General features: G+C 47.6%; 1 protein-coding gene across 3 annotated transcripts in view; it reads right to left on the bottom strand.

Moving 5' to 3' along the window:
- LOC135525791 (protein jagged-2-like) overlaps positions 1-19,235 on the bottom strand; it is a 37,501-nt gene that overhangs the window by 8,522 nt on the left and 9,744 nt on the right. Inside the window, exons 1-21 of one of the 3 annotated variants that reach the window (XM_064953657.1) lie at positions 18,034-18,268; positions 10,595-10,849; positions 10,398-10,458; positions 7,754-7,884; positions 7,255-7,374; positions 6,444-6,557; positions 6,235-6,348; positions 5,036-5,149; positions 4,566-4,612; positions 4,259-4,432; positions 3,990-4,140; positions 3,604-3,768; positions 3,305-3,418; positions 2,976-3,203; positions 2,705-2,821; positions 2,584-2,611; positions 1,874-1,959; positions 1,226-1,339; positions 953-1,068; positions 606-863; positions 333-464 (exon numbers count right to left, since the gene is read on the bottom strand). In XM_064953657.1, coding sequence (XP_064809729.1) covers positions 333-464; positions 606-863; positions 953-1,068; positions 1,226-1,339; positions 1,874-1,959; positions 2,584-2,611; positions 2,705-2,821; positions 2,976-3,203; positions 3,305-3,418; positions 3,604-3,768; positions 3,990-4,140; positions 4,259-4,432; positions 4,566-4,612; positions 5,036-5,149; positions 6,235-6,348; positions 6,444-6,557; positions 7,255-7,374; positions 7,754-7,884; positions 10,398-10,458; positions 10,595-10,849; positions 18,034-18,118 — 2,724 coding nt within the window. In that variant the 5' untranslated portion in view covers positions 18,119-18,268. Of the gene's footprint in view, positions 1-332; positions 465-605; positions 864-952; positions 1,069-1,225; positions 1,340-1,873; positions 1,960-2,583; positions 2,612-2,704; positions 2,822-2,975; positions 3,204-3,304; positions 3,419-3,603; positions 3,769-3,989; positions 4,141-4,258; positions 4,433-4,565; positions 4,613-5,035; positions 5,150-6,234; positions 6,349-6,443; positions 6,558-7,254; positions 7,375-7,753; positions 7,885-10,397; positions 10,459-10,594; positions 10,850-18,033; positions 18,269-19,235 lie in introns of those variants that run through there. The other 2 variants (XM_064953655.1, XM_064953656.1) reach the window with 2 other exon arrangements.

Genomic DNA, 19,235 nt, shown 5'->3' with positions numbered 1-19,235 from the left:
GTAAGGTGTTCCAAAGTAAAGCTAAATGTCATCCAGATGTTCAGGCGAAGGGCGTCGTGCTTCAAAATGCTCTCCACACTTACAAAGAGGAAAAGAAAAGCTTCCAATTTTACAAGTGTACTCTGGAACCCATTTATAATGACAAATTAGGTATGTGATTTAATAAAGTGAAAGAGAGAACAAAATGGGTCAAGGCCCTCGTGGCTAACTGAAAGAGAGGAGAGAGTGCCTGTTCTGGCGGGTGACAGAGGTGAGGAGGAGGTAAGAGGGGATCATTGGCAGATGGCAACAGTTCATAGTCTTGAGGTGGGGGGCTGAGGTGAGGCACTCACCATGGCAACCTCCACAGCATCACTGTTGGAGTAGGACAGGTCACAGAGAATGAGGAGCGTACGTTCCTTAGCCAGGGTCTGGGTGATGGGAAGGTACCTCAGCTCCAAACAGATGTTCTCCACAATGGTACCCTTTGATCAGCACACACACACACACTTTAATTCTCTGGCAGAGGATGTGGTCGGAGATTCAGGTCTAGTAAAGCTAAGTCAATAATCGTAGAATCGTAAATCTTATTTAATGTTAGTCAGGTAATGATGTCGTGCACTCACCTGTGGAACTTTGTCTCTATTGAAGATGAGTGTGATGCGGGCACAGCTGTTGTCCAAATAACCACAGTTGGGTTCACACTGAGTGTGGAGGGCCGGTGGAGGGTCAGGGGTAGAACACACGCCCCACTGGTGGCATGGCGGGGCGAAGCAGGTGAGGAATTTGTGCTCTACACACTCCTGTCCTCTAGGACAGGGGGCAATGCTGTCTGGACCGGAAGCAACTCTATGGAGCAGACAGGGCCGTCGGCCACACTGCACCTATACACACACACATACACAAACAGAGGTCAGACAGGCAGCTCACGCACAGACCTTCACTGTGTGTAACAAAACCATGCAAGTCTCACCTTAGAACAGCGCACACTGCCGTTGACACACTGGCAGGTATTACACTCCTCCTCCCATTGACTGCCATGAGGGAACTGCAGGCCGGAGTAACGACAGGCCTTCCCGATCCCTATGACTGCAGAGAGGAGAGAGGAGCAGGTTTAGGACTAAGGCAATATCAGGCTCAGCCCTTAGAAACTCTTCCTACCACACATGGGTTCAATTGAAGAAAGTTCCCCTACTCCATGGATACAGTAATTAAGGCATTTTCTCTATTGCTGCAGTGTACTCACACTCTTGGCAGCGAGGCCCAGCCCAGCCCAGGGGACACACACAGCGGAAGCTGTTGATCTCATCCACACAGGTAGAACCATAGGCACAGGGAGACGTCTGGCACTCATCTATGTCTGATGGGGAAACGAGAACATTACTACACACATATCTCTAGTCTACTGCAAGGCACCTAGCTATAATATCATCACAACAGGGTAGGGGCTGGTTGGTTAGAGCATTGGACTAGTAACCGGAAGGTTGCAAGTTCAAACCCCCGAGCTGACAAGGTACAAATCTGTCGTTCTGCCCCTAAACAGGCAGTTAACCCACTGTTCCTAGGCCGTCATTGAAAATAAGAATTTGTTCTTAACTGACTTGCCTGGTTAAATAAAGGTAAAATAAAAAATACAAATATCTGGCATCCCCACGTGAAAAATAGACCCTCTCTGAAAAGGGGAAAAGGAAAGAGGATTGTGTCTGAGAATGTCAGACTGAACTGACCTGTTTGCAGAATACAGCTGACCTGTCCTCACAAGAGAGGTTGGAGGTGAAGATAGGCTTGATAATCTGTCCCTCACAAACAATCAGCTCAAAATTCCACCGTCTCCTTTCACCCCTGAACCCTCCAATCTGACCCCACCACACCCCTCTGGTTCCTAGGGACTCACTGATCCGGCAGTCTGGTCCGGCGAATCCCGGGGCACACTCACAGCGGAACCAGTTCACACCATCCACACAGACACCACTGTTATAGCTGGAGGAAGGAAACAGAACCATACATCAGCCCATACCATTGGCACACGTGCAGCAGCATACAAAAGGCTGAAGACTCAGATTACAAAGAGAAGAAAGCCTTCACAATCTCAGGTCTCAATCCCAGCAGCAGAATCCCAAGGTAGGAGACTAGAGACAGAGACTGTGGTCACTAAAGCTGATCCCTTATCAATGTCCATCTTCAGATGCAAATCCCAAAATGACCCCATACTGTGCTGGCCCTATATGCTGCTCCCCCCCAACTGTGCTCATCCTCCTGTCAGTCATTGTGGTGGCGGGAGCCTTTGTCCACTCAGTCCCTCTGATCTAATGGATCCTGGAATACCCAGCTGTCAGGCCCTGCACTGTTCTGTAGAGGTGTCAGGGATACCCACACTTCCCCTTTCACACATACACCTCCACGGAACAAACTTTAACAGGAAATCTCTAAGCGTTAAATTAAATTTGCGAGATGAGCGGTGTGTGGGAGTCATTTGTTCCTGTTTTGAAACCAGAGCACTGAGAGATTATGCTCTGATATCAGTGCGTGTGGGTCTGTGAAGAGATGGGATAGCCTTATAAGATATTAAAAAGTATTTTGGTTTATTCAATATGTTCAACTTACCAGGGGGTAGGGTTGCAGTCATTAGTATCTGTGAAGAGAGGGGATGACACAGAATAAAAATCCAACCTTTGTTTTAGTTTATGATTATAACCTGAAAATAATTCAGTAAATTGTGCTTTACTCTGAGCACATGTGGGCCCCTCCCAGCCATCCTTGCAGATGCAGGTGTAGGCATCACCCCCTCCGACACAGGTCCCTCTGTTCTCACATGGGTTAGAGTCACACGTGCTGTTCTTGCCTGACAAGAGAAATCAAATAGGATGAGTTTAGAACCTATATTCATGTTTCAGCAACTACAACAAAATTACTCCTATGGAGCGTATAAGGACCAGAGATCTATTGGACTTTCCCCTGAATGACATAGCTAAAACCAAGCAATAATAGATTCTTACCTGTGTTGCAGGTGCTGCCGCCCCACCCTGACAAACAGGTACAGCGAAAGGTGTCCCCATGGTCAAAGCACGTCCCCCCATTCCTACAGGTATTGGAGTCACACTGGCTCTCACGTGAGTGGCAGGTCTTGCCCTTCCAGTTGTCCTGGCATTGACAGTAGAAGTCATTGACCAGGTCCACACAGCGACCTCCGTTCTTACAGGGGTTCCTACTGCACTCATTCACATCTGGAACATCACCACCACAGGTTAGTTAGAGAAACACACACACCATGGAGAGATAGAGTAAAACCACCCAGGGACACACACACACACACACACACACATACCGATGACACACAGCATGCCCTCCCAGCCGTCAGGGCAAAAGCACTGGAAAGAGCTGATCCCGTCGATGCAAGTTCCTCCGTTCTTACAGGGAGACGACACACAGTCGTTTACATCTGAGAGGGAGAGGGGAGAGACTATGAATGAGGATGGGAATGATGAGGAAGACAATAATGAGACTGATGAAATCAGTGGTGTTACAGTAAGGAATGGGATGTTTAGTCTCATGGTATGATGATGGTGATGATTATGATGATAAAGTCAATGATGTGTGATGATGATGGTGTGTGTGTCTACTCACTCTCGTGACAGTATGTTCCAGTGAAGCCCAGTTCACAGGAACAGGTGAAGTTCCCAGCAGGTTGGCTGATGCAGCGTCCGTGGGGGCCGCACACATTGGACGAGATGTACCACACCCCTTCCTGTGTGTCATTGGTGGCCACAGCGACAGTACAACTGTCAATCACTGGGATCAAAACAGAAGGAACAACAAGAGACTGTTAGTGAGATTCACCTGAGAGGATTGGGTTGAAATGAGGGTTGATCTTGAGGTTGACCTGAGGAATATGCATCTTAAGATCAGGTTTCAGTTTAGGCTATAAAGATTACTGCCTGGTTAGTACTTTTACAGGGGTTTGAATTATTTTAGTTGAGATTAAATCAATAGGTTTATAGATTGGTTTGTACCTTCACAGGGATTGGTCTTGCAGTGGTCCTTGAGCTCAGAGCAGGTCTTGCCCTCATAGTCATCAGGACAGGCACAGTAGAAGTCTTCCATCAGACTGTGGCACTGGGCCTTGTTCTGGCAAGGGTTAGGGCTGCACGGGTTACTCTGCACCTACGAATGCACAGATGGAAAGATGAGTGGATGAATGGATGGATAAATAAATAGATCATTGTTATGTATAAAAGACAAGATCAGATTTGTCAAAGGTCTGGACTGGACCATTGCTCACCTCACAGGTAGTGCCAGTGTATCCATGTGGGCACTCACACATGAAGCCGTCCAGCAGGGTGTGGCACCGGCCCCCGTTTCTACACGGGCCGCTGACACAGCTGTTCCTCTGGACCTCACAGTGCCGGCCCACAAACCCCGGTGAGCAGGCACACACGTAGCCTCTTCGCCCCTCCTGTACAAAGCGTAAGGGAACAAGTTGTCACTCAGAGGCTCCTATACCCAGAATAATTCTAACCATAGATGTAATATGAAAGGAGGGCATCAAACATGGTGGCTAGATTGCCTTATTGAATGCAATTTCCTACCTTGCAAGTCGCTCCATTCTGACACAGTCCATGGCAGCTGTTGACATCTGCAGAGTGTAAAAGAGAGAACTTACTAATACAGGTCTACAGATAGGACAGGGGAACATGCAGGTGTTGCATGCATGTGATACACAAACAAAACATAGAATGTGCAACTTGGTTAATGCTTAATGCTTCAAAGAAACTCAAAATACGATTTTTCTCAAGGTGCAGGAAGACATGATGCTGTTGGTTAGTGCATGCCGTGAAAGCCAGTGAGGTCAACTACACAACCGTCAACGATATCTACAGGATGTGCTTCTCATAGTAATATAAAAACACTATCCATGGATCTCGATAAGTATTTGGGCCATAATAAAGCAGAAAGCCTGGGATAGGAACAGAACAGTAGGCCAATGGCCCAAGTAGGTGACAGAGCCTAGCTAGCTGCAGGCAAAGGGGACAGAGGCAAATGATTAATGGATACTGACTGATGTCACAGTTCTGGCTGGCCCATCCTCGAAAGCAGGCACAGTGATATCCACCAATCAAGTTTTTGCAAGAGTAAGCATTGAGGCATGGGTTCCCCATACACTCATTAGCGTCTGCGGAGTGAAAATAGAGAGATGAGAGAGATCTAAGAACCAGCCTCCAAGCACCACCACCAAGCAGATCTCTACAGTGCAAGGCTACACAGAAACTAGAGCCCCTAATAAGAATTTTAACCTTAAACCTGACTTTAGAAAACTTTCTAAACTCTATTAAATGAAATTTAATTTCTTTGCCATTTCTTTGCCATCTATTTAGCTGGCTCTGCCTCCTACCCTAAACATTTATTTCAGTTGCCTACCCTATTTCTGAACTGATCTATTCTCTGACAGCCAGAGCTTCCCAGAGGTCAGTTCACAAGGCAATGGTCACTAACACCCTCTCCCTGGACAGACCAGAACACAACCGCTTTTCCCCCAGAGGTGAGGAGCACCCGTTGGGCTGCGGACATCCGACACCCCTCTCTCAGGTACTGCCCGCTCACTGAAAGGGGAACCACCTGCGCACTGAGAATAGCAGACCACGTAACACAAGACCCGGAGCTTAGGTTCCTCCCTGAGCATGTTTACAGATTATAAAGTGTTTCCTTTCCTACTCCAGGGAGCTAAATAGTGGTTTTGGGGTGAGGCCCTACTCTTGGTGGAGACTAGTATACATACCCCTTTTATCCCAGTCTATAGCCAAAGATAACCCACTGTCAGGCTACATCAGGCCCCAAAGTTAGCAGTTGCTAGGCTAGGTGTTATTTATAGTTTTACTCAAGAAACCTGGCTCAGGTTGCACATAATATCCAGCTTTCTCCATGGACATGCATGCATCCATTTTAAATTAGTATCCACACCATAGTAATAGGACTGGCTCAACAGGGTGAGACACAAAAAAAAACAGATACTGGACGAGCACGGAGATTCCTGGCATAAGATCGAACAAGGCGAGATTCAATAACACTTCAAGTCACATCACATTCAATTTAATTTAGCATGCAAATAGTCTCAAGTTATGCTCCCCAGGACATAATATTCATCTTTAGCCATTTGGACATGCTTTGCTCCAGTTTCCCAGGCAGAGACTGTGCCCTCAGAATTCTCTAGTGTGAATGATAAACTACAGAACCCCTGCCACCTCTCCTTCACCGGCTTACCTATCTGGCAGGTCTTCCCAGCCCACTGTGGGGGGCAGAGGCACTCAAATCCGTTCTCCATGTCGATGCAGGTCCCACCCTGAGTACAGGGGTTAGACGCACACTCGTCCATGTCTGGAACACACACACACGATGTAAGGGTTCAGCTTTGTAAAAACATGGGGGCACACACACACACCTTGCGAGGGGCAAGATCGTGACTCGCTCACCTTTAGCGCAGGTGGGCCCTGACCAGCCTGCAGGACAGTGGCACTCAAACCCAGATGGGATCTCATGGCAGGTGCCCCCGTTGGCACAGGGGTTGGACACACATGAGTGTTCCACTGAAGATAACAGGATGACATGGGGAGGCAAATGTGCCACGAGTCAGAGTGACAGATTACAGAAATAGCACAACAAAATACACAAACAAATGATCAACTATTAAACATTGGGTATGTTTACATGCACACTAACACTTGCGGCAGTAGGCCGAGTATGTAAATACCTCACTCTGCTTATCTTGATCGGCGTAAGGTCAAAATCGAAATAAGCATACGCCGATTAAAACACCTGGTTTTCAGAGCAATGTTTCAAATGATTAGAAAACCTTCATCAGCGTTCCAGCTGTGTGTTTGATCTGCTCATGTGCTAGCACCATCCGAGCGAGCCTCCCTCTTATTACAAGTGAAGTGAGTTTGGAAAAACTGAAAGTATGCATCTTAGAAAAAGTATTCACATACAAACTTTATTGGTCCGAACTCAGAATCAAAAAGGTTTCGCAAAAATAACATGGTCACTGTGGTAGAATATTTATTTTTATTGGCGATTTTCTGCAATTTATCTAAAGTCCCATCAGTATCCTGATATCAGATGTGTCCATAAAAACATAATTATTAGGGAAATTGTTCTACTTGCAAAGCATGTAAACATTTTAAATTAACTATTATATTAATCTGAATATCCACAATAATCATATTATTGTGTGCATGTAACCGTGCTCATTGGCACAAACAGAAAGGAATTTCTTGACTGACTCACCTATCTCACAATTCTTGCCCGAGTAGCTGTCAGAACAGGCACAGTTGTACTCATCTGGCTCTGAGTTCATACACGTTCCTCCGTTCTTACACGGCTTGTTCGTCCCACAGTAGTTCAAATCTGGAGATAATCATACAGGAATGATTACATTTACACACTTTAATGGTCTCATATGAACACATCTAAAGGATTAGGATGGTAAATTATATGTTACAGATTAAAATTGTCATCACACGACTTCATAGGATCAGACATGAAAGCACACTGTTACATATTGCTAAATGTAGCCTATCCATCCACCTCTCCATCTTGTTACTCTGAAGTGATCTCCTGTTTCTAGCAGTCACTCTTCAGTGACCTCTGTTGACCACCTGATGTTGAGGGGAACTCAGAGGTGACCTTGTGTTGTGTGACACTACAGGGAGGTCAAAGGTCGCTGTAGAGGATGTGTTAATAGTACAGTGGGCCAGGTCTGGTCTGGTTTGCGCTAATGTCACACCTTTGTCACACAGCAGGCCTCCCCAGTTCTTCTCACAGCTGCACAGCCAGGGCTTGACGCAGGTCCCATGGACACAGCCTGGGTAGGGCAGGCAGTCGTCACAGAACGGACCCTGCCAACCGTATTTACACCTGCAAGACATATCAGAGACATCCATTAGAGACACATAGGGAATGGACACATTGTGTGGTCATACTGTATGTGAAATACTTTAAAAACATCAGTCCCATGAAGAAATGGCTCATAAATAAGCCAGGACTCGTGTAATAGGACAAGGCCTTCTACAATACGTCAACCACATGACAGACCTATGTGTCCATGTAAAAGTCAAGGTGATCTCGATCAGGAGCCAGACAGACACAACGTCTTCATGAAGGTGACCAGTGACACCCCTTCCCTTCTGGGGCTCCTAATCTTTAGACAGAGCACCAGGGACATTCCAGGGCAGTGATGGGGTCAAGCCTGTTCCCATGGCGTGTGGGACAGGGACGGGGATAGAGGAAGTCTAGGAGTGGGGGCCTCCTGAAGCCACTAGGCAAGCAGCTTTGCGAGCGGAGGCAGCCGGCGAACGGTTAGCTAATCTGTTGGTTTATAGCTGCGCTCTGTTATTCCAAGGCCAGCGGTAACCTTGCCCCATCTGTGCTGTCACTTCTCGCCCTGGGTTATTTAAAGACCACACTCCTGTAAATAGATGACAACCAAACCCTACACTACTAGTTGATATACTGTACTGGAGTGAGTGAGTGTACTGCTGTGTGCTTACATTTTCACTAGTAAGCAGCACTGCAGTCAAACACAACACACAGTGCAGTAGTCTACTAATGTACAGGTATAAAAGTACTGAAGTGTGCAGTGGTGTGCTACTGTATACCAAACTGTATGTTAACATGCTGAGGTTAAGTGTAAAGGTTAATTAGCAGCATTGAGAGGCCCTGTCCACAGTAGAAACAGGGAGAGACCAAGGTGGCCACAAGCACAAGGTGGCATTACCATCACCAAACAAACACCTCACCACAGCCCCACAATGGAGGACTCTTTCAGCCCAGCCAGCAACACTGTAAATATCCCCGGTCCAGACAGGCCCAACTCTGTCAGACCCACACTGTGGAAATAGCCCTTTGAAGCCACACCCTCCAGATCACAGGAGGCAGATAAGGGGAGGACGGCTCGTAATAATGGCCGGGTCGGAGCTAATGGAACGCTGCAGCCATTACCACGAGACCGTCCTCCCCAATTAAGTTGCCACCAACCTGTGCTCCAGATCCCTATCACGGTCAGGCTCAGGGGCTCGACCTGCGTGCACATCACCTGCAACCGCAGTAGCTTTCTATCTCGCTCTCTTTCGCGCTCTCTGCCTCTAAGAATTATTTACAGAAAGACTCTGGGAAATTAACAGTCTGTTGCATGCAGATTGAGGCCCCTTAAAAAACAAAAACAAATATGTGAAAATCGCATTTTAACACATGAAATCACATTTTCACATCTGAAATAGCTGTTTTCACATGTTGAGCTGTGAAACCATATTATTTAGAGTGTGAATACTTAGAGGTCACAATATCAAAATGGCAATATTCTTGTAATTGTATAAAAAAATCAAAAATTACAAGTCAATTTGAGCAATTGTGGATTTGGAGGATTTTGACATGGATAAATTCAATTGTGATTAATCACAGCAAATCCTTTGATACACTCAATTACATTTTGAATTGTTTGACAGCCCTAGTTGACATTAAAATGTGAAATGTTACATGTGTCCTTTTTGTAAGGGAGTAGGTTGTGAATGCTCTGTGTGTAAGGAAACCAGATACTGTACCAACACATTTTTTGTTTTCCTTCGCAGGCACCAGGCATGGAATGTTACTCCAGGAGAAGGCGTGTTGTTTGTTCACGGTCGGGATACACACAGCCTCCTCCTGAGCTTCAAGTCACATGTCGAGGCACATTCCAGTCTTTTCTTGTCTTCCAGCCATGAAAATGAATTATTTTATGAGATGAGAACTAAATCTATCCCGTCTCACTCACGGCTATCCCTATTGAACAGATCCATGGGTGTGTTACAGAATGCACCTCAGAGAGTTGCACAAGAAGGTGGTCTTGCAAGAGGATTTGACATGGAATACTTGGTTGGTTCAGCCGTGCAGAATAACATGTACGTGACTAAGGCTGCTGGATGGAGTCCATACTCCCATGAGGGGTATGACAGCCAAAACAGGCCCAGGATAGGAAGAGGCGAATGGGGCTGCAGAGTAGAAATGGGCAGAGGGGCCCTGACACACCGCTGGAGGAGGGGAGGAAACGCTGTGTGAAAAACAGGCTACAGCTACAGGCCAGGTCTGGGACAGGAAAAAGAACAATGGCTCCTGAATCAGACTGGTGGGGGGGGGGGGGGGGCTAATACACTGTACGCTCCATAGAGAGGGGGTACAGGGAGGGGGGAATGTGGGGGTCGAGCTCTGGTATGCGATCACCCCCCCGTGTCATCATTATCATCCTCATTGAACACAAGAGCTACTGCCCATTAACCAGCCAATACAACCAGACACAATTCTCAGTCAAAGGGATTTCAATTGAAAAGGGAGTAATATTTCAGTATCTTATTAACATAGACACGATGGTACAAAGAAGGAAGTTAACCCAGACTCACATGCATTCTCCTGGGACATTGCAGAATCCTTGCAGCAGGTTACAGCCCTGCTTGCAGATAGCTGTGAAACAAAGAAAAGTATTCACCCACTAATTTCTAGTATCATCAGAGCAATATCTAAACATTAGTTTCAATGTGTGTATTTTGACTCTGAAGTGTCTTGTACATGGATTGTGTCAGCCTGCTCCCCTACTCACCAGCTGTACAGTAAGGCCCCATCCAGCCCTCCAAACAGCCTCTGTTCCCAAACTGGTCACACACGTAGTGGCCATAGTCATCATTGCGTGGCCGGCACTGCTTGTTACACTTGTTGCCATAGTAGTTCTCGTCACAGCGCACACGGATGTTATACTCAAAGTTGGCTGTGGGACCGTTGTGTTGGATAGTCTGCCTGTCATCGCCAGGGTTGATCATTCCTTTACGGACACTCCGCTCAATTAACAGATCCTCACCTGCATCAACAAACAAAAACCAAGACATTTCTTCACCATTACATAATGGACACTTGACATGCATACAACTAAACAGTCAAAGAGGTAGTTCAGGCTAAATAGCCACTTATTCAATGTTAGAACCAGTATGCCTCAGTACAAGTTCTAGTAGTGTCGAGAAGCAGGAGAAAGTCATCTGAGAGAACACTGGTGTTTATCTGCTGCTGGAGTTCAGAGAGGGCAACCCAAAGTCAAACACCACTCTGTTTCCAAGAGCATGAAAGAAAAAATAAGGACAATAAACCAAACACAAATACAGGGTGTAGGGCCAGGGCTGGGTGTAGGGCCAGGGCTGGGTGTAGGGCCAGGGCTGCAGGAGTTTGATAACTGAAAAAGAATTTGGTTTTCCTGCTTTGTGAAATACTTTTTGTGGCACTCCCTCCCTCTCTCCCCTCTCCTCCGGAGCCAGGGCGGAAATAATAAGAGACGGGAACAGACGAGGAAGGGCGACATAGGAAAGGGCCTTTAGCTTTTTCTCAAGGAACAGAAACACCATGACCCAACTGGCTTGGCTGCTGCAGCCACATACCCAGCCCAGGACTGAGCACTGAGGAGGGGCCAAACAACAGGCCCTCTCCCCTAGTTGGATGGTGGCCTGTTATTGGACAGGTAGCCAGGAGGAAATCTAGGCCTTTTCATTAGAAGGATTCTGTATAACCTACCTTCAGTTGTCCAGGTATTACTCTTTTATTATTTCTTAAAATGTCTATCCTATTTACTGTACAGTCCAGTTTACTTCCAACTGTTACCCATTATAAAGGAGTTAAAAAACACAGAAAATGTTTTTACTTGCTGTCCTGATTTTCTCAATTTAACTGCGAGTTAATTTAAACTCAAGCACTCACTCTGCTCATTTCCAACAATTAGATATAAAAATACAGACCAATCATTGTCTCTCTCAGTGCTGAAGGAGACACTCAGAGAGAGGCCGCTGTTACTAGGGAGAGCAGGCGGAGGGGTGTGTGTGTGTGGTGACTACGACACGGGCTTACACAAACAATGAGGAGGCTTCAACACCGAGCAGTTGACTAAGTCAAGAGTGACATAATTTTCTGTGCTTTCAAACAGCCACATCATTTAGTCACGCGACTAGTGGCATTGTTGTCATAAGCCAATGTCTGTTGTCAGGCTGTTTTCAGCATGCTAAACTTGGATATGGACACAACATTAGTAGTCAAGTAATATTAGATCACTCCACAAGATAACTTAATTTACCGGTACTCCTGATAGCAGCTCAGTGATCTCACAATTTCCTCGAATGCCTTCATATTCATTTGATTTCTCCATCCCCTCTATCGTTCTCTGATTATAATGTTAAACTGTGTGTTAAGAAACACTAACACTAATAACCATGCTACCACCTAAGAGAGAAACAATGGTGCAGCCTGTCTGTTTAGTGTTTAAACACAGAACCAGTCGCTGGGGCATCCTGGAGGATAAACAGCCCTACCAGAGGCGATTTTTCTGAGCCCTATCCAACCCCCTGCCCCCACTGCCCTATTCAACCCCCTGCCCCCCCTGCCCTATTCAACCTACTGCACCCCTTGCCCTATCCAACCCCCTGCCCCCACTGCCCTATTCAACCTACTGCACCCCTTGCCCTATCCAACCCCCTGCCCTATTCAACCTACTGCACCCCTTGCCCTATCCAACCCCCTGCCCCCACTGCCCTATTCAACCTACTGCACCCCTTGCCCTATCTAACCCCACGCCCCCACTGCCCTATCCAACCCCACACCCTCCTTTCCTATACAACCCCATGTCCCCCTGCCCTATCCAACCCCATGTCCCCCTGCCCTATCCAACCCCCACTGCCCTATCCAACCCCCACTGCCCTATCCAACCCCATGTCCCCCTGCCCTATCCAACCCCCACTGCCCTATCCAACCCCATGTCCCCCCTGCCCTATCCAACCAACTGCCCCCCTGCCCTATCTAACTCCATGCCCTATCCAACCCACTGCCCAGTCCAACCCCATGTCCCCACTGCCCTATCCAACCCCATGTCCCCACTGCCCTATCCAAACCCATGTCCCACTGCCGTATCCAACCCCATGTCCCCACTGCCCTATCCAACCCCATGTCCCCCTGCCCTATCCAACCCCCACTGCCCTATCCAACCCCATGTCCCCCGTGCCCTATCCAACCCCATGCCCCCCCTGCCCTATTCAACCAACTGCCCCCCTGCCCTATCTAACTCCATGCCCTATCCAACCCACTGCCCAGTCCAACCCCATGTCCCCACTGCCCTATCCAACCCCATGTCCCCACTGCCCTACCCAAACCCATGTCCCACTGCCCTATCCAAACCCATGTCCCACTTCCCTATTCAACCAACTGCCCCCCTGCCCTATCCAACCCCAACTTCCCTATTCAACCAACTGCCCCCCTGCCCTATCCAACCCCATGCCCCCACTTCCCTAATCAACCAACTGCCCCCCTGCCCTATCCAACCCCATGCCCCCACTTCCCTATTCAAACAACTGCCCCCCTGCCCTATCCAACCCCATGCCCCCACATCCCTATTCAACCAACTGCCCCCCTGCCCTATCCAACCCCATGCCCCCACTTCCCTATTCAACCAACTGCCCCCCTGCCCTATCCAACCCCATGCCCCCACTTCCCTATTCAACCAACTGCACCCCCTGCCCTATCCAACCCCATGCCCCCACATCCCTATTCAACCAACTGCCCCACTGCCCTATCCAACCCCACACCATCCTTTCCTATACAACCCCATGTCCCCCTGCCCTATCCAACCCCATGTCCCCCTGCCCTATCCAACCCACACTGCCCTATCCAACCCCCACTGCCCTATCCAACCCCATGTCCCCCTGCCCTATCCAACCCCATGTCCCCCTGCCCTATCCAACCCCCACTGCCCTATCCAACCCCATGTCCCCCCTGCCCTATCCAACCAACTGCCCCCCTGCCCTATCCAACCCCATGTCCCCCTGCCCTATCCAACCCCCCTGCCCTATCCAACCCCATGTCCCCCCTGCCCTATCCAACCAACTGCCCCCCTGCCCTATCCAACCAACTGCCCCCCTGCCCTATCCAACCAACTGCCCCCCTGCCCTATCTAACTCCATGCCCTATCCAACCCACTGCCCAGTCCAACCCCATGTCCCCACTGCCCTATCCAAACCCATGTCCCACTGCCCTATCCAACCCCATGTCCCCACTGCCCTATCCAACCCCATGTCCCCCTGCCCTATCCAACCCCATGTCCCCCTGCCCTATCCAACCCCCACTGCCCTATCCAACCCCATGTCCCCCCTGCCCTATCCAACCCCATGCCCCCCCTGCCCTATTCAACCAACTGCCCCCCTGCCCTATCTAACTCCATGCCCTATCCAACCCACTGCCCTATCCAACCCCATGTCCCCACTGCCCTATCCAAACCCATGTCCCACTGCCCTATCCAACCCCATGTCCCCACTGCCCTATCCAACCCCATGTCCCCCTGCCCTATCCAACCCCATGTCCCCCTGCCCTATCCAACCCCCACTGCCCTATCCAACCCCATGTCCCCCTGCCCTATCCAACCAACTGCCCCCTGCCCTATCCAACCAACTGCCCCCTGCCCTATCCAACCAACTGCCCCCTGCCCTATCTAACTCCATGCCCTATCCAACCCACTGCCCTATCCAACCCCATGTCCCCCTGCCCTATCCAACCCCATGTCCCCCTGCCCTATCCAACCCCCACTGCCCTATCCAACCAACTGCCCCCCTGCCCTATCCAACCAACTGCCCCCCTGCCCTATCCAACCCCATGTCCCCCTGCCCTATCCAACCCCATGTCCCCCTGCCCTATCCAACCCCCACTGCCCTATCCAACCCCATGTCCCCCCTGCCCTATTCAACCAACTGCCCCCCTGCCCTATCTAACTCCATGCCCTATCCAACCCACTGCCCTATCCAACCCCATGTCCCCACTGCCCTATCCAAACCCATGTCCCACTGCCCTATCCAAACCCATGCCCCACTTCCCTATTCAACCAACTGCCCCCCTGCCCTATCCAACCCCCACTTCCCTATTCAACCAACTGCCCCCCTGCCCTATCCAACCCCATGCCCCCACTTCCCTAATCAACCAACTGCCCCCTGCCCTATCCAACCCCATGCCCCCACTTCCCTATTCAACCAACTGCCCCCTGCCCTATCCAACCCCATGCCCCCACTTCCCTATTCAACCAACTGCCCCCTGCCCTATCCAACCCCATGCCCCCACTTCCCTATTCAACCAACTGCCCCCCTGCCCTATCCAACCCCATGCCCCCACTTCCCTATTCAACCAACTGCCCCCCTGCCCTATCCAACCCCATGCCCCCACTTCCCTATTCAACCAACTGCCCCCCTGCCCTATCCAACCCCATGCCCCCACTTCCCTATTCAACCAACTGCCCCCTGCCCTATCCAACCCCATGCTGTAATAGGCTGCCTGTCATTGTGTCAAGGATATACTGTATGAGGAGCCAACCTGGACTCGGGGGTAGACGTAACATAGCACAGGTAAATCCAGTACACTCCAATTAGTATGATATGCTACATTTCGTATGGAATGTATTAATTTGTGGATGTCCATCATTCATTTCGTGCGATATGTTACAAATAGCAGTGGGTAGGATGTTACAAATTGCAATTCTTACAATATGTTACGAATTTGCAAAACGTATATGTTACGAATTCCAATTTGGTGTGGCTAACTTTAGCCAGGTAGCTAACACGAACGTTAGCCAGGCTAGGAGTTAGGGTTAGGAGTTAGACAAAATTGTTAACTTTACGCTTAGGGGAAGGGCTTGCTAACATGCTAAGTAGTTGCAAAGGAGCTAAAAAGTATTAAGTAGTTGCAAAGTTGCTTATTAGCTTAAATGCTAAAGTTGTCCGTGAGGAGATTCGAACACGCAACCGTCGGTCACGTTATACGTCTACCCATCCATCCCGACCAACCACCCTCCTTTAGTTTTTTGCCTTAAGTAACTTTGTCTTATGTAACCATAGCAAAAGTGACATATCAAAAATTTGAGTGTCCCGGATTTACATGCACTGTTACATCTAGTCTATGAGACCAGGCTGAAGCAGCAGTTCAGGCTGTCCAGTCAGAGTGTCCAGGCTGGGATATTGAAGTGACATGCAGTAGCACAGCAACTGCTGGGACAGTAATTAGCAGAAAGACATCAGTGGAAAGAAAAAGGGCTGTGGTCCATAATGAATGGCTTAACTAGGTGATCACATGCTTTATATAGAGACATGGACATGGAGCACAAACAGTCTCCCAGTGAGTCAGACCCTCAGGCCAGCCAGGCGGGAACTAACCTCGCCATGCTAACCATCACACTGGCAATATGAACGGCCAGGCAGCTTGGTGCATAGGAACGTACAGTATCTCAGAGAATGACTGTGTAGATCAACAGGTTAAACATGTGTTATACATCCTTGTGACTTTTAGAGGGACAGAGGTTTGGTACTATCACTTACCACCACTAAAAGTTAGCCAAGTTAAAAGTGGAGGGGTTACAGCTGACATACTGACCTAAGATGGGGTCAAACACAGAGACAGAGAGGTGAGCTATACGGTGGCAAAAAAAGTATGTGAACCTTTGGAATTACCTGGATATCTGCATTAATTGGTCATCAAATTTGATCAGATATCCATCTCAGTCCCAACAATAGACACAGTGTGTTTCAATTAATAACACACACATTGTATTTTTCTTGTCTATATTGAATACATCATTTAAACATTCACAGTGTAGGCTGGAAAAAGTATGGGAACCCCTAGGCTAATGACTTCTCCAAAAGCTAATTGGAGTCTGGAGTTACCTAACCTGGTGTCCAATCAATGAGATGAGATTTGAGATGTTGGTTAGAGCTGCCCTGCCCTATAAAAAAAAAAAACTCACAACATTTTGGAGTTTGCTATTCACAAGAAGCATTGCCTGATGTGAACCATGCCTCGAACAAAAGAGATCTCAGAATTGTTGACTTGCATAAAGCTGGAATGGGTTACAAATGTATCTCTAAAATCCTTGATGTTCATCAGTCCACGGTAAGACCAAATGTCTATAAATGGAGAAAGTTCAGCATTGTTGCTACTCTCCCTAGGAGTGGTCGTCCTGCAAAAGATGACTGCAAGAGAACAGCGCAGAATCCTCAATGAGGTTAAGAAGAATCTTTGAGTGTCAGCAAAAGACTTACAGAAATCTCTGGAACATGCTAACATCTCTGTTGACGAGTCTACGATATATAAAACAAACAAGAATGGTTTATTGGACGGGAGGACAGCACGGAAGAAGCCACTGCTGTCCAAAAAAAAAAACACTGCTGCACATCTGAAGTTCGCAAAAGAGCACCTGGATGTTCCACAGCGCTACTGGCAAAATATTCTGTGGACAGATTAAACTACAGCTGAGTTGTTTGGAAGGAACACACAACACTATGTGTGGAGAAAACAAGGCACAGCACACCAACATCAAAACATCATCCCAGCTGTAAAGTATGGTGGAGGAAGCATCATGGTTTGGGGCTGCTTTGCTGCCTCAGGGTCTGGACAGCTTGCTATCAACGACGGAAAAATGAATTCCCAAGTTTATCAAGACATTTTGCAGGAGAATGTAAGGCTCTCTGTCCGCCAATTGAAGCTCAACAGAAATTGGGTGATGCAACAGGACAACGAACAGAAACAGAAGTAAATCAACAAAAGAATGACTTCAACAGAAGAAAATACGCCTTCTGGAGTGGCCCAGTCAGAGTCCTGACCTCAACCCGATTTGAGAAGCTTGAGAGCGGTTCACACCAGACATCCCAAGAATATTGCTGAACTGAAACAGTTTTGTAAAGAGGAATTGTCTAAAATTCCTCCTGACCGTTGTGCAGGTCTGATCCACAACTACAGAAAATGTTTGGTTGAGGTTATTGCTGCCAAAGGAGGGTCAACCAGTTATAAATCCAAGGGTTCACATACTTTATCCACCCTGCACTGTGAATGTGTACACAGTGTGTTCAATAAAGACATGACAACATCTAATTGTTGTTTGTTATTAGTTTAAGTAAGTCTATTGTTGGGACTTAGATGAAAATCAGAACAAATGTTATGACCAATTTATGCAGAAATCCAGGAAATTCCAAAGGGTTCACATACTTTTTCTTGCCACTGTAGTTGTTGTATGGATCTGTTTGCTGTGGTTGGTATATGGCAGCTCAACTTGACAGTCCATTTCAATCATCTTTTCTTCCTCTTGTGCTGCTAAGAAGCTGCTTTGTGTGAAGCTGCATTGTTCCTGGGAATATATAGAGCTGACTCTCTAAGAGTTATGCAGCAGTGAAAACAGGACAGCTTGTTATAGAAGCTTGGATTGGTGTGTATCGCCTGTTCACCGGAGAGAAAAACACAACAACCTTGTCAGGTTAGGTCAGCCATTGATCTCACCTGAGGTTCAATGTTGCCCTAAATCTAACACACTTGACTTGAGTGACATAGATTACATTCCACATTCCACAATTAACCTTTCTTCCTCTGAGCAGAGCTTCCAAAACAAAGCCAAACAGGACGGAAATGAGAGAAGCAAGTAAAAACAGGATACAGCTGTGTTCCAAATAGCAGTGACTAGGCACCCCGCGTCCAAACTGGGCTTGACGTGGAAGGAGCTCCCTGTTCCCCCTTGAGACAATTAGTCACCTTTAATGAAGCTCTTCTCACAGAGACACACATCTTCACATGCCCCATCCCTGCAGTGACTAGGGCTGAGAATTGCCGGGAACCTCACGATATTATCACGATAGGCGCTGATAGATATGTATTGAGATTCTCACAATTCTCACAATTATTTTTGTATTGCTATTCAATACTACTGATTTGATGTGCAAACATGCTCACGATGCGGTATGTCTGCTAAAGAGAGACTAGAAAAAGCATGAGAAAATTAGTTTAATCAGTCATGGAAATAAGTGCTGAAAACATTTTGGTTCGCTATTTAAAAAGAAGATTGAGGCCAAGCTATAGGATGAAAAATCACAGAGTTTGGTGCAGGTACAGCCGACTTGCTGACGCTACCTAGCAAATCTTTTGAAATATATTTTTCCAAAAATGTTCAAATCGATACTTGCGGATAAAGTATTGATATAATATTGTCCAAAATTATTTTGCGATATGTAACTGTGTAGATTTTTTTCCTCAATCACTACAGCTACTAATGAGAGAGGAAAGGTCCTTGGTCTAAATTAGAGTAGATAAATCACAAATCACGCAAATCTCCTTTTTGACATCACCTGTAACCTTGGTTCTGAGATGCTGCCATGGACCTCCCCACCTTTTTATGTCACAGTAAATACCCCTGTCACTTC

Source organism: Oncorhynchus masou, chromosome 32 (assembly GCF_036934945.1).
Source record: "Oncorhynchus masou masou isolate Uvic2021 chromosome 32, UVic_Omas_1.1, whole genome shotgun sequence".
Lineage (NCBI taxonomy): Eukaryota > Metazoa > Chordata > Actinopteri > Salmoniformes > Salmonidae > Oncorhynchus > Oncorhynchus masou.
The sequence above is the reverse complement of the archived record's forward strand: the minus strand, read 5'-3'. Positions and strand labels throughout refer to the sequence as shown.